The sequence below is a fragment of the Hemitrygon akajei genome, chromosome 7 (assembly GCF_048418815.1).
Source record: "Hemitrygon akajei chromosome 7, sHemAka1.3, whole genome shotgun sequence".
NCBI classification, from domain to species: Eukaryota; Metazoa; Chordata; class Chondrichthyes; order Myliobatiformes; family Dasyatidae; genus Hemitrygon; species Hemitrygon akajei.
Window position 1 is genome coordinate 44,797,135 of NC_133130.1, and position 16,018 is coordinate 44,813,152.

Sequence of the window (16,018 nt, forward strand, 5' to 3'; positions counted from 1 at the left end):
CTCTTTTAAAACAAGCTAAAACATTGGAAACAGAAATAAGTACCTAATGGAAAATAGCCAATATGACTCTTACTTAAAATGTGAAGATGGAAGGCAGGGAATTATAGGTCAGTTACTTTAGCATATGTTGTTGCTTGAGCCAATAATCAAGAGGATATAACTAATCTTATCAAAGCTAAATGAAATGATATATAGTCAACCTGGTTTTATGAAAGGCAAATCATGTTTAACAAATTTGCTCAAATTCTTTGAGAATGTAACAGTGCGAGTTGAAAGAGGAGGGCTGGTAGATGTAGTAAATTTATATTTCCAAATGGCAGTTGAAATAAATGAACCCCTTCAAGCAGAAGGAAGTTAACAAGTGGAGTACTCCAGGGATTGGTTCTAGGGCCATGATTGTTTAATATTTATATTAATGACCTACAGGAGGGAACAAAATGTAAAGTTTCCAAGTTTGCTGATGATATAAAACTGGGTAGAAAGTCAGTTGAAATGAGGACATTGCAATTCTACAACAACATTTGGCAAAGATCTTAAATTTGGAGTTTTACATGAGGAAGTGCAAGGTCTTCACCTCGGTCAGAGGCATCAGAAGGCACGTTATCTAAAAGTTCGTAGAGATCCAAGTGTCCTAATGCACAAGTGCAATGTTAAGCATTCATTTCAAAAGGACTAGAATATAAAAGCAAGGATGAAATGTCAAGGCTCTATAAGGTATTGGTCAGACCACACTTGGAGTAATGTGAGCAATTTTGGGCCCCTTATCAAAGAAAGGATTCCTAACATGGGAGACAGTCCAGAGGAGGTTCATGAGAATGTAGGGTTAACATGAGGAGCGTTTGATGGCTGTTGGCCTGTACGTGCTAGAGTTTAGCTGAACGAAGGGGGTGGCAGAGAAAATCACTTTGAAACTCACTGAATATTGAAAGGCCTAGATAGAGTGGATGTGGAGAGGATAAGACCAAAGGGCACAACCTCAGAATAGAAGAACATTCCTTTAGACTGGATGAGGAGGAATTGCTTTAGCCAGAGCCAGAATTCATTGCCACAGACAGCTGCAGAGGCTAGGTTATTGGGATATATTTAAAGTGGAGTTTGATAGGTTCTTGATTATTAAAGATATCAAAGGTTATGGGGAGAAGGCAGAAAAATGGGAGTGGGAGGGATAATAAATCAGCCATGATAGATTGGCAGAACCAACTCGATGGATTGTATGGCTTCATTTTGCTCCAATATCTTATGAAATACTGGAACCAAGTTTACACCACTGGCCTTCAGATCCTCCATGACAGATTTGGTCTTTCAATCTACTGCTTTAGGGGTAAGTACAAGTGAATTACAGGTGACTGAACATCTGTTGGATCAATTCTTAGTTCAAACTACAAAACAAGTCACTTTCCTAATTGGTCAATACATTTCCTTTTATAAATAAAATATTCATTTAAAAAAATGCTTTAAAAGTTTGACAGTAATTTCTACTTTTGAATAAACGTCTGCTTGAATTGCATTAACCTGACAGTTCTACTTCTTTCAAAGAACAAATACCATACATCACTTACAAACAGTCTTGGTGAGTACAAAATGATCTGTTACAGTTTGCCTCCAGGCAAGTCATTGTGAATACATGAAGCTAAAGAGCACAAGAACAATTACAACAGGAACAATTCATCAGCAATAACTCAGCCTCGTGCACATTCTCAAGAAGCACACGTCCAAAAGTCTGTGGGGTCAAACAAACTCACTTTACACTTTTAGTGAATTATAATTGACGCAATAGATTCTGGTCTCTTTACTCAACTTGTCTGAGGAACCCCTGAAGCTGAGTTTAATCAGTGCTAATGACCATGGGCTCTACCCACAGCAGTCAGGTCGTGATTTACAGCTTCTCCTGGCTGGAAGAATGCTAGCCTTTCCCCACCTGCAAAGTTCACCGTGATTCTACAGCAGAGGAAAGGCTTCAGCAATTAGAATAATCATTTAACTTTCAATCAGAAACAAGGAGAAAAGCAATGATTTATTTCAGTTCGCAGGGTAGGCAGGGGATATGTGACTTGGTCATTTCAGGGATGTCTTGGGGTGGAGCCTCCTCACTCTACCATTGGATGCCCTGCCACTGGGTGCCAGGAAGCAGAGCGCCAGTGAGGTTAGTCGGAAAAATCTTATCCACTACATCATCACCTGATTTCAGAGTAAAGAGGAAAGCATGGGCAGTGAAGGTGCAACTCTACTTACAACTTCATTTTCAAAAAAATTCCAAACAGATTCTAAATGATAGGTCTAGTTGCACCATGATGTGGCAAGTGTAGTTCACTCTTGGACAACCCACACTACAGTCTGTAGATGAATGCTACATCCTTTTTGGTTAACTGATAACAAGTGGCTTACGGTTTCAAGGTCCTATTTCTGCTTTTTCAAATATACCTTACATCATATATGTCAAACTCAAGGCCCGCGGGCCAAATCCGGCCCGCGGTGGAATTATCTTTGGCCCGCGAGATAATATCTAATTACTATTAAAGCTGGCCCCAGTAATCGAAGCACCTATGGCGTATGATATGGCTAATGCTGAGTTTATTCAGGTACCAGGTTTTCAGGGTTTTAGTGTTTATTCGGCAGTCTTGCTCGGCAGTCTTCTTCATAAGAAACGGAATTTGTAAAGTGAAACACTTTGTAGTTATAGCAGAGACTGAGACACATGAGAGCAGGCTGAAAAAACGGAGGCAACGAAAGCTGCGTTCGCACGCGTCCGACTGATCCGGCCCGCATGAAGCTGCATTTTGCTCAATCCGGCCCGTGACCTAAAATGAGTTTGACACCCCTGCCTTACATAAACTCCCCTCTCCTACCAATTTGTTCTGAGTTACTATTTAATGGTTACAATTAGTGATACGTTTTCAAGCTCCCCTTTGGGAATATTATTGGACAATTATTTTGGTGCTGCTATGCATTTGTCAGTCACTTGGGACAGGAACATCACTGGCAAAGCCAACATTTATTGTCCAATCTTGATCTCCCTTGAACTGTGTGGCACCTTAGTCCATTTCAATGATGGACCAAAGAATTAAAAGTTTTTTTTAAAAACAGGGTGAGACTGGGAAATATTGATGTTCAAAGGGACCAGAGTGTACTCGTACACATATTACCACAAGTTCACACACCTGTGCAGCAAGTTAGAAAGCCCAAGGACTGCAGGTTTCCTCATTGAAGGATATTAATGGTCTTAATATCAAGCTGGTAGATTCATGGTCACAAGTACCAAAACTAACTTTGCATTTGATAATTTGTTTAGCTGAATGAATTCCAGTTCCTCAATGGTCCTTGTGAGATGTTAACCCATGGTTTTGGGTTGTTTGTCCAATAAATAAAACAAACATTTTCTTTGTGATACTTTGTTGTTGTTGTTCAGTCGTTTGGTTGAGTCCAACTCTTTGTGACCTCATGGATCATAGGGTTTTCATGGCAAGATACAGAAGTAGATTGCCAGGCCTTTCTTCCACACAGATACAGCTGCTGCCCAGGCTGGGACCCAGCTGAGTTTGAACTCATGACCACCTGCCTGAAGTCCAGTGATGATGCCCCTACACCACCAGCCAGCCTGTAACTGCAAGTTGTGATACTTGCCAGCAACAAAACTAGGATAGCACCTTTTCCCACAGATTTCTGAAGTAATATGTCAGTACTTCATGCCCTGAATCTATTGATGTATTATGTCTCTTTTCAAAAGGTTTGTCTCATCTACAATGCACACATAAGAGATCACTACACTTTGCAGGTGGCTATTAAATTAGCACAGTAGAAGAGGCTACACAGCAGTGAGCAAATTATTGACACTGACTTCCTCAACTTGGAGGGGAATACGCAAGATTATGTCTACGGAGTGCAAGGCAGATTTCACCTAACTTGGCTGACACGAGATAAGTTAGAGGCTTCCACATAGAACTCAAGCCTTGGATTTTAACTCCTGTTGTAGTTTGGACTGAGGCAGATGGGTAATCTGCAGATTCCTTCTGAATGAGATTAACTTCCAAATCTCCTGTATGGTTCCCAGCTGCCTCAAGCCCAAATCAGTAGCAACTTCTGGTTGGCCAATGGGCAGGAGAGGGATTGCAAACAGTAATGGACTCTAATTGCAGATTTTGTGCCCGAACAGTAAAACAATAGCAACCCAACGTCAAGCTCCTTCCCACCCCCCATTACACCAAAAAGACAACCATACTAAAGGAAAGTTCCCCCTGTAAACTGTATGTGTTGATTTGACCTAGCATCTGCAGTGTGCTTTGTTTCTGTAACATGGATTTTGTAATGAAGGAAAAACCAAAACCTCTAAAGCTTCAAAACATTGTTTATTTTCACAGCAACAAGCACACTGAACCATTTTTAAATGAACCACTACATGATAGAAGTTATTATTTTCTAAATTACCAACAGCTGAGAACTAAACATACATTTTAAGTCACCCCGTAGTACTGGTACCTAGCATTGTGATAAGCTTTCGGATTGGCCTCAGTCTGTGGGATTGCTGAAGGGAGGAGAGCTCTGAAACCTAGAAGCACATTTGTACTTGCTGGAAAATTTATGAATTAGAGACCTTCATATAACCCTGGGAGCCAAAGCTGTCTTATCAGACAAAGCTACTGGAACAGCTGATAAGGATCATACAGGGCAAAAAAAAGAGATTGAGACAGAAAATGCAACAAAATATCAGAAAATTGGAAAAGAGGGAAAAGGAAGAAATCATGAGAATGAGGGAAAGGTGGGGCAAAGAAAAGATGACAGGCTGAGAGAAATGGAGGGACATGACTAAAGTGTGATGAATTAAACACAGACTGAAGGCAAAGGACAAAGAGGTCATATCCTTCTTTCTATTCAAGAAGAGTGTTTTCTAGATTTAGCACATCTCTCAGCAATGTTTTTTCCTCCTAATCAAAAAGGCACAGAGCAGTTAATTCACATTACCTCAATGGTGAGTTCTGATTTGGCACAAAGTAGGATTAATTGCCACCAGAAAAAAAAACACAACCTTCCTGGCACTTTCTCACAAAGAAAATGTTTGTTATATTTATTGTAGTGCTGAAAATAAACTTAGTGTGATGACAGGCTTCAGTCAGCAAGAGTACGATGGATTTCAGACAACTCAAAAGTCATTGGAACACCTGCGCAGCTTTGCAAGGTAACTAATTACGAAGCAAGGTAACTACAGAGAGTCTGGCTTTATTTCATTTCTGTCTGACAATGAATAGCCCTTCTGTCCTTTCCATCCCTCACTCTGAATCCACAATCAGTCATCACTCAGCTCCCTCTCTATACAGCTGCAGTGAAGCACTAAGCGACAGATGCCCAATTCAAATCAAATAACCGCCTAGCAGCCAGAAAGACGGGACAACTTGACTGCAGTAGACTCAAGATCTGTCCGCAAGGCAGACCTGTTTAGAGTTTTTCTTCACACCTACCAAACATTTTTATTTTGATCTATTGTGCTTTGTATGAATATCATCAACTTAACATTAAAATGTCACATAGGAAATGCAATCTGAACTTTTTGGATGCTTAATTTTTGTTTAAAGACATAATTGCAGAAGTTGAAAAGCTTTTAATTCTTTTTTTTTAATCCCAAAGTTCTGAAAGAAACAAATCCTCAGGTAACCAGTACCCTGAGGTTTAATGCTGACTCAACATGCCTAAGGTCATTAAGTATACAGAAACATTTGAAAGTGAGAGCATTTCTAATGAATGCCTTTCCAAAACATTCCCCCGCAAAAAACCTTCTTGATGCTCACAGCCCCGTGAATTTCCAGCTAGCCCTCCAAGTTTCCTGTAGTGCTCATAAAGATAAGTTATGTAATACTAAGATAGACATTCTTACTATGAAACTAGAAGAAATATCACCTTAACTCAAAGCAGGCACAGTCTGAAATGAAAGGTTTTCATATTAGTGTTAGGGAGTGTTCTGGACTTAAAGTATCTGAATATAGCAGATATTAATTCAAGCAAGCACTAAACTTCAATTCTTGTTGCAAATTGCAAGCTGTAAATTGAAGTTAAACTGACCACTGACTAAAAATATGATTTACAAAATGGTGGTCATGAGATGTTTGCACATGCATCAGCCAAATGTTAAGGCAACAGGATTGCTAAGACAATTGGCCTGCATCAAACAGGCAACCATGGGTTTAAGTTATCTGTACAATTGTGACTCTAGTTCAAGCTCGTAGACCAGAATGATGCCACTTAGCATATCAAACATGATCATGGTGTTAGGCAATCAATAGTTGTCATGTTTGTGTACTTGCAGTCAGCCTTAGCAACATTAATCTGTTTTCAGAAGCTTTTAGATATTGTGCATCAATTAATTTCTCCCAGCAAAGGTGTTTGAACATTCAGAGGTGTCTCCCACTGTCAATGTGCAACTCAAAGCAAGCATTGTCAATCCAAAATATTGAAGTAAACAATGTCATTGCCCACAGTTATCTTTGAACTTAAAAGGTATAAAAATTGTGAGGTAATTTTGAACTTGAGAGACTCTTCTGCAGGAGTCCCTAGAAAAATCCCTGCTTGTTGCAATGACTTCCATATCACCAGCTTCAGGGTCTCTCTGGTAACTTCAGTCACAGTTATAACAGTGGGTGTTTGCAGTTTGCCTTTGTGCCTCATTTAAAGAGTGAAGTGGATCCCAGAGTGATGACCAACTACATCTGACGGTCAGGCAGACAGGAAATCAGTGTGGTAATGCTGCAGCTGGGAGGGTGGCCTTCTAATTCAGGAGTGCATGACAAAGTGAACAAACCAGCATGAGAACAGTCTCCAGTGAGCCCAGCAGGGCCTTGTCTTTTACTGGACACATTAAAATAAAAAGTTAAAGCTTTTATATCTATTTTATAAGCAGTTTGCAGTGATTCCTTGAACGCCACATGCAAAAATACAAGCTTCACCCATTCTTACCAACTTACAGATGGCTAATTTTGTAGTGCAATGATAGCTATCATTCTTTCCTCTATCAGAGGTTATGGGTTTAAATCCCACTGCAAGGAGTCAATGCAAAATGTCAACAGTACTCCAAAGCTGCTATTAAAAAATGGGGATGCCATTTCTCTTAGAGTAATAGAGCACTACATCTCAGAAACAGGCACGTCACAGATCTTATCCGGGCCAAACTGTTATTCTGCCTAGTCCCATCGAAATGCACTTAGACCATAGCTCTCCATACCCCTCCCATCCACGTACTTATCCAAATTTCTCTTAAATGTTGCAATTGAATCTTCATCCACCACTTCTGCTGGAAGCTTGTTCCACACTTACACCCTTAATCTAGGACTTCTAGATCTAGTCTCACCCAATCTCAATGGAAAATGCCTGCTTGCGTTTACCTTAGCTATACCTCTCAATTTTATATGCCTCTGTCAAATCTCTCATCCTTCTACTATGCTCCAGAGGTAAAGACCTAGCCTATTCAACCTTCCCCTATAACTCAGGTCCTCAAGTCATGGCAACATCCTGCAAATTTTCTCTATCTACTTTCAAATCTTATTGATACCTTTCTTGCAGGTAGGTGATCAGAATGGCACACAGTACTACAAATTTGGCCTCAACAATGTCTTACACAACTTCAACATAACATCCCAACTCCTGTACTCAGGACTTTGATTTATGAAAGCCATTGTGCAAAAAGCTGTCTTTACAACCCCATCTACCCGTGACACCACATTGAACAAATTATGGATCTGTATTCAGAGAAATCAAAGCAATGTGCTGCTTACCCTCTCCACTGGGTACAAAGCATTACACGGGACTACAAGAAGAATGTTTACATCTATTATCGTGCCAAGTGAGACTTCACTGTGCATAAACTGGCTTTGATGCCTACATTTCAAAATCTGCAGAGTACTGTAAGAAGTTATGAAAGATGTCACATGCAGTTTTTTTAAAAATGGTGCATTTGCCTATTATCAGAGGCAGAGAGGGGCAACATGTCCAATTGTGGGCACACAGTACATAGTTTTAGGCTTAGTGGACTGGAGAAGACCAACTCACATTCTTCTGCTTCTCATTGGGAAGAGGCAATGCTGAGAAATTCAGCCTAGCTGGAAGTGGGGTGCAAAGCACTGCTGGTCCTACACAATGCATTCATTTGTTACCAAATGGGTTGAACTTTTAGGCAAGATTCCTTTCCTGGCAGTTTTTATGCTCAATTAGTGTCAACTAGCAAGCTGTTTCATGCACAAACAGGAAAGTGGTACCAATCCAGCATCTAGACCTTCCCCGCTCACCTCCACCCCCAATGGCAAACATACAAGAAGAAATTTCCTCCTGAGGACTGCTAGGTTATAGTATGGATTTTGGCACTAAGAAAGAAATAAAACCACAAAAGCTTCAAGCTGTTATTTATTTTCAAAGCAACAATCAAAAAGAACTATTTTAATAAGCTGCCATATGATAAAAGTTAAAGTTATCAACAGTAGAGAAAAGAACATACATGCAAGGTAGCCCAATCGAAACACATACTAGGGTTAAAATATGTGGCCATTACTTTATAATTATTTTCCTTTATACTCTGCCTCCATACAGCTCAAACCACAGACTCTTTCATCACAGTGCTTTGAATATTTCGATCAATGAGAATCTGCAATGAATGAAAGTTCCCCTGCCTCCTCTATTTAACCTGGAGCTCAAATATAGGAAATAAAGCAGTTAAAGTATGTGAGGCCTTCTTACCAGAGATTTTGCTTCTTGTGACATTCTGCAGGTATAATCCACTCTTGAATAGATACAGGACTTCCTCAAGCTGAGCCAATGTCTCTTCAATGCCCCAGCGCAACTCCCCTGTTAAAACAAACATCTTTCTGTCAAATGCTTTCTTGCTGTTTCAATCACTTCCACTTCATGGTCAGCTTTCCCCTTTTCATCTCACTAACAGTTATAGTGTGCAGAATTCACCTTGAGCTTCTAACTCCAGTCCTTTCACTTCAACTGTGAAATATCAACCATTTTCTCCTCCTCCAAACCCAACAACCCTAAACTTTACAAATCCAAACATAAATGCCATTTAACCATTACTCTTAAATTTCATTACTTGCATTTTTTACTCCTCTTGTTACTGTGTTATAGGCCATTTGTCTACAGAAAGGCAGATATGTGTTTGCATTCCATGTTGGCATCTTCAGAATACCCCAAACCTGATTATCTATGGCAGTGCTTTCAAAGCACAGTCACTTTTAATTTTAGGAAGGGTGATGGGCAATTTTCAGTCAACTTGGCTAACACACAAAGCTCCCAAATTTAAACAAATAGGTAGAACCCTGATCTTCAGTTCTGTCCAATGGTACAGAATGAGGTAGGAAGCAATTTCTGTAACCTCCAAGACTCGAGGTTCCTGATCTGAGCTAGGACCCACAGAATGTAGGCACTCTCAACAGAAGAGCGAGAGCAAGGCAATAAACATTGGATGATTAGCTCCCATATTATCCTTTTTCCCTAAATGCAACATTGCATTTGACCAGGTCATGCAAAAATATGTGATGTGGAATAAACAAAGATTATTGGAAGTAGCCATGCATAATAACTCCAACAACTTTCAAAGCCATACTCTAGAGTAATAACAAAGTCAGAAACAGAAGATACTTTTGGCAAACACAACAGTTAAAATCTTTCTTCTCTGACTGCTTTGTCTGTAATGAGCTTTTACAATTAGTGACAAATGGAATGTACTTGGCAGAACTGCATCCTCAGAATGCCAATTGATAGTTCTACAGCTGTTGTGTTATTAGCAAACAGAATGAGAGAGCTGTACATCTTGCAATACCGCTATTTATTCATAATTATGAAAATCTACAGGAAGAAGCCCTGGTCCCATGCTGTTTCTCATGTTGCAGTTGGAATACACAAACCCATCTCTCAGCCAGGGGTACAAGGGGGCCTAAACTATCCCAACTGTGATCCTTTGCCGAATCAACCAACCATGGTGCTTTTGAGGTAGGATAAGTAGTGAAGAGAACATTTTGCTAGACTACCACCACAATAGCTCATCCTGCCGTCCACCTGGCTGAAATCCGGATGATCACTTTAACAATTAATTTACTCTGTCAGACAGCCAAGAGTCAGTGCCTGAGCTAAAGGTATAACTGCTTTAAATCTTTGGGTTTTTTCCTTAGGACGTCACGCAGCAGGAGGTGGAGACACTAATGACAAGATGCATTTATGGTTACATTGCAAAAAACAAACCGTGAATGGACCTGCTTTGCAGTAAGTATTGTTTGAAATACCAAGGCACTAATCCCTAGATCCATTTACTGTTCCACCTTTCAAAAACTGAATTCAAGTAGCAAGTTATACATTTTAGTTACTTAATATTTCGGGGATAAAACCAAGTTGAATGAGCATGAATGGTGATAACTAGCTATTTTTTAAAATCATAAAGGAGGACTAAAGTTTTATGGATTAATAAATCCCATAGCTCCCACCTGCAGTGTGTTAAATGGTATTTACCCGAGACATGAGCTTGTAGAGTCTTGTTCTTTGTAGGCAACAGTTGTGTGGATTGTTTAAATTATTAAAAGTTTTGTCAAATATTTATTCTGCAAACATTTGTCTCATAAGGAATGAAATTTTCTGTGTATATCTCACCAATTCAATTAAGTTTTATTTCCAATAATATATTGTGATCCTCTACATGCAATGCACTGCAGTTTATTTTGCTCCTATGTAATTTTCTTGTACATGCAAATTCCTTTGAACTACAAATGGAAACCCTTGTTTGTTCAGAACACAACATGAATAGCACTGGTTGGATACTCAGAGGTATGAGTCTCAAATTCTGTTTTTGTCTTTCAAACAATAGAAGCAATCCTTTGTAGAATGTCTCCTGTGAAGACAGTTTGCCATATAACAATCCATTTTGCAAGCTACACTTTCTTCTTAATTGTATAAAGTTTCTGTTGAAGGCAAAGGTTTTTGAAATGTGAGAAATGGAATCAATATTATAAACCTAAGTTTCCAATGCAGAAAGTTCAGCTCTCTCAGTTCTGTGCTTGTCCTTCCTGCAAAGAAATTCAGCAAAACTATACAGTACAATGAAGCACTTCAATTTTCAAATGATTATTAATTTCCATGTGGTGAATTCCATTTTCCATAAAAATTATATTCCTAACTCCCCACTTGGAACAGTTCCACTAAATACACAAGCAGGTTTCTCAGTCAGACAGCTATTGTTCTTAACCTCTAATATAAACATGGCCCCTGATATATATTGACCACAGGACCTTGATACCTCAGATTTGTGCTTAATTTGTGCTACCCTTGCCCTACCAACATATATATGGAACTTCCTTTGGTCTTTCAGATCTGGTTAGTCCCACATTCCCATTTCTTCTGTACCCAAATGCCTGTACATCAAAGTTTTACTCCAAAATTCGTTCAGAAAACCAAGACTCAGGTTGGAATTTCCTTCCTAATTCTGTCACTGATTTTTCTCCTTAATAACAAACTCCCTTAAAGTACACTTGTGTCCTTTTTTTAGGGCATGCTTTCTAATTTATCCTTTGGTACTGATATTTTCATCATGGCTCAGTGAAACTTTTGAAACACTTTTTCCTGCATTAACAATAATAAATGAATGGAACTTATTGTCAATATCCTCTGACATCCAAATTAGATGAAATGTAAAAGAATACATTCAGTTTATGCGATTAAGTATAAATCAATTAAACATGTCTGACATCGTTTACGGCAAGGGCAAGATTAAAATGTTTAAGCTGATGAAAATTGCACCTTTACTCTTTTGCATGGACTGGAGTCTAATGCTTTTAAAATATTTCTAAAAGTTACACTTTTGTATTGATCAAAGTCAGTTGCAATAATTTTTTTAAATACCATACCCGTAGCATTCACTACGTTATCCAGTAATGATCGTAGACTCGATGGGGCACTGTGTGGCAAAAGATAGGTAAAGAAGAACCTGCAACAGAGTATTGAGACACATTAGGTATATTTGAAGAGGTAAGAGATTTATTTTCCCCCATTCCCATTTGTGACTTCTCCTTTATTTTGAAGCAATCTCAGCTCAGTTACGCAACCTGTTTGCAAGCATGTACCAAACGAATTGTTGGATTAGGACTGGTGCCAAAGAGGATACTAATTCCACGTGGGTGACTGAGGTTAAAGTTATCAAGGAAGAAATTCAACATTTTCAAAAGATGCTAAATGAGTGCTACAAAGAAAACAAAGAAAAAGCAGCTGGGTTGGACAAGAATGATCACTCATGTCCAAACTCCTTCAATATTGGACTAAGCAGCTCCATACATCCTCCTCAGAAGGTGGTAGTGTGGAAATGCACTTGTACTCAGTTACCACACCTATTATATACCCCTCTCTAGAAGTTTTCCCATTGAAGTCCCTTTACGTCACTGAAACCGAGCTATACACAATCAACCAGGCATGTTTCCAGAGAGTGTTAATATTTTTCTGTCCAGTGAAGACATTTGGGGGGGGGGGGGGGGGGTATAACTGGCTACCCATTCACCATCACTCTTTCACTTGACAATGAAGAGAATTTCTCACAATGTCTTCAATTTTCAACTTCACTGGATTACAAAGCAAGCAAAGCTGGGACAACACTCACACGATTATATTCCAAAAGATTAGATGTAGGAGAAAAAGAACAGGTGTGGATTTTTAATGTGCCATTGTGAATCAATCACTATAATAGAAACCACTCAACTTTCGTCTCCACTGGAAAACAAACACAAAATAACAACCATTGTGTCACTTCCAAAAAACGGAATCAATTTTCAGCTGGTTAACATTGAATAGAAAGGATCATGCACTTGAATTTCCAGGTAAGGTTTTCCTACTCAAGCAGCATCCCACATTTCAGACAGATGGACAGTGCAACTGTCAGTTCTGGAGAATTGTTAGGTTAGGCTGGCCCATTTTCAGCAGCTGACCATCCAACTTCTAGTTGAGAACAGGTAGATGAATATGAGTTGAAAACTAGTCCTACTAATGTCACAGTGTGCAATAAGACTAGAGAAATAGCAAATGAAAGGACTGGTGTTTAACTTTGCCTTTCACTGAACAGATGTAATGTTACCATGCAAAGTTTCCAACAGAAAACCTAAATAAAGGGAGGAAAATTGCATTTTACAGTGTCTTTCATAACCCAATAACTTTGTAATGCACTTCACAATTAATTAAAAACTTGATATTCATAGTCCCTGTTATAGTATAAGCAACTTGTTTGTGTACAGCAAGCTGATTAAATTGCAAAACATAATTAAATATATCACCAGATCATTTGTTTTAGTTACTGCCTGAAAGATAAATATTTGCCAAAACACTAACAATACTCCCTTCCTATCAATGATGTTTCCAACTGAATTATTAATCATTAATTTCCACTGGAGAAGACACATGGATTCTGGTTTAATACCTGTGCTACAGTATACAGTGCACTCATATTTCTGTCATTGATAAGAGTTTAAGACTGCTGAGAGATTATAAATTGCTTATGGCCATTATATTATGACATAGCATTGCCACTTAATCAGTGCATAATTTAATGATTGATTCGTTTTACACCCAGATTGTTCAGAACATCAAATAGAAACTTGTAGATCCTCATTTATATTACTAACTGTAAATGTCAAAGACAAACTCATATCAATGGCAGAAATACAAGTGCACTGGATAACACCACAGGTATTCTGTAGCATAGGTGATAAACAGACTTTACATGTCCTCTCTAGCAGAAATAAACGATTCATCATTCAGAGGCCCTCACTCATCGTCACCTTTACTGAAATTCTAGAGGTCTAGGACCTCATAGAGCTAGTTTTTGTTGTACCACATCCTCTCAACAATGGTCTACCACTGGATGTATAGAATGTTCTATGTTGAGAGCGTTATTCTGAAAGGACCTGAATAGATTAAGGTGAATCTATCAGTGCATTTATCTGAATATTATGAGTAGAATATGAGAGAACTGTGAAAAAACATTGGAAATCATTGCAAACACCATCATTCATTGCTTTGCTTCTCTTGTCATAATAAACATAAAGTATATCATCTTTGGACATATTATCCCTTCTGAGAACCACAGAATGTTGTCAATTACACAAGTCCTTTACAGAGTGGAATGCAGTTTCAAAGCAATTTTGCATAGTGATGAAACTGACAAATATTCTGTTTCTGGCAATGGTGGTGGTTGCAATCTGAGCTCACTAGCACGTTCAGCAATGAAAGAAGCAATTACCTATAGGCGTTGTAGAGATTCCGCTTTTCATTCATCCTTTGACATATGCCTTCCAACGAGCAGGTTAGGGTGAAATTTCGGGCAGGAAACTCCATAAAACAATCACTGCTGCTCGAGCACGGCGTTTCGTTGATGCTGGCGTCGTCCAAGTCCGTCACTTTGAGTTCACCATCAACGATGACAAATTGGCGAGGGCGGAAGTCTAGCAGTGTTACTGAGCCAAGAGGAGAATGGGCCAAATAGTGCAGTAAGCGCACCAAGCTCAAACATATCTGCGATGAAAGTAGCACAAAGTACAGTCACACAATTTCTTCAGCGTTAAAGTAAAACTCCAAAATGACACAGCTCAGTGAAATACGTCTTCAGCTCTTCTCCATTAAACACATGCGGAAGGAATGAGTTCCCCTGAAACTGGGAATCAAATACCCACAGAAACATTCTCTTCAGCCCAGCTTACCCATGCCAACAAAGTAGCCTACCTGAGCTCGTCTATCTGTCCATATCCCTCTAAACAACTCTCCCACTGTGTAATTAGCAGAGACAGGATACAGACTGCAAATTCTTATTCTTGGCCAGTGGAGAAGGGTCCAGAAAGGGGGTGGGGGGTGGAGGCTGTTCAAGAAAATGACTCCGTTGGAGGAGAAATGGGATCTCAAGAGTTGAATCAAGGTGGGAGGGGCAAGTGTCGAGAGCATTTGGGTGCAAGGAAAGGAAGAAGTGATATGCCTGATGTAGGGGCAATGTATCGAACGACGATATACAGCAAGATGGGAGAACGGGGCTTGGGAAATGTTTGTTCGCGTGTGGGGCAAATCAAAAACCAAAGGGGTTTCTATTTTTAAGATGATCCAGAAGTCACATGGTCGCGAACCAGGTCAGAATTATCTCCATTCAGCGGCACTTCAAGCCATGTGGAACTCTGCTCCTGCACGACCCCAGAGCACCCATGTGCAACTGAACTTCGAGGATGCCATCGAAATGTATATTCTGTACCATTCGACATCATTGTGCATGTCCAGCCACCCCCTGTCCACAGGCGTATCATATGCACAGACAACTAAACTGATCTATGTAGCAATGACTAGACTAGGAACTTCTAGACCATGGTCTTTTGAAGCAGTCTACAAATACTACCAACATGTGAATCAATTATATAGGACATTTAGCCAAATCTGATTCCATGAAGCCTATAAATCTGCAATGGACAATGACCAAAAGCAGCAAGACCGAGAGGTCTGATGAAAATGTTAGTTCTACATAGACTGCAAATTGCACCTGAGCTGTGCTTTTTTTTAATAACAGTGCTGTATCATACAATACATTCACATCACACTTTCCTATCAGATGCTATCTTCAAACATTCAGTGAAATATAACACTACGCAAAGGAAAGTTCACTTTGATAACACTAAACACAAGAACTTACACATGCAGGCCAATTCAAGACAGTGGTGCAGGTTTAAGTATCAGCCCTTTGCTTTGTTCAGTATCTTTAAATTCACTTTATTTAACATTTCCTGAGAACTTGATATACGAAAGAAGTAGGCAGTTTTAATGCAATACTCTGATGGGAAAGAAAAATCACAAATCTACAAACATTTGTAGTAAGCTGCAGAGGGTTGTAAATTTAGTCAACTGCATCTTGGGTACTAGCCTGCAAAGTACCTAGGACATCTTTAAGGAGCTGTGTCTCAGAAAGGCAGCATTCATTATTAAGGACCTCCTGCACCCAGGGCATGCCCTTTTCTCACTGTTACCATCAGGTAGGAGGTACAGA

The 16,018-nt window shown here is 39.4% G+C and overlaps 1 protein-coding gene across 1 annotated transcript in view; it reads right to left on the reverse strand.

Annotated features, from left to right (window-relative positions):
- pkdcca (protein kinase domain containing, cytoplasmic a) overlaps positions 1–16,018 on the reverse strand; it is a 53,457-nt gene that overhangs the window by 21,594 nt on the left and 15,845 nt on the right. The window contains exons 3-5 of the mRNA XM_073050718.1: positions 14,243–14,514; positions 11,868–11,947; positions 8,710–8,817 (exon numbers count right to left, since the gene is read on the reverse strand). Of these exons, the coding sequence (XP_072906819.1) occupies positions 8,710–8,817; positions 11,868–11,947; positions 14,243–14,514 (460 nt within the window). The remainder of the gene's footprint in view (positions 1–8,709; positions 8,818–11,867; positions 11,948–14,242; positions 14,515–16,018) is intronic.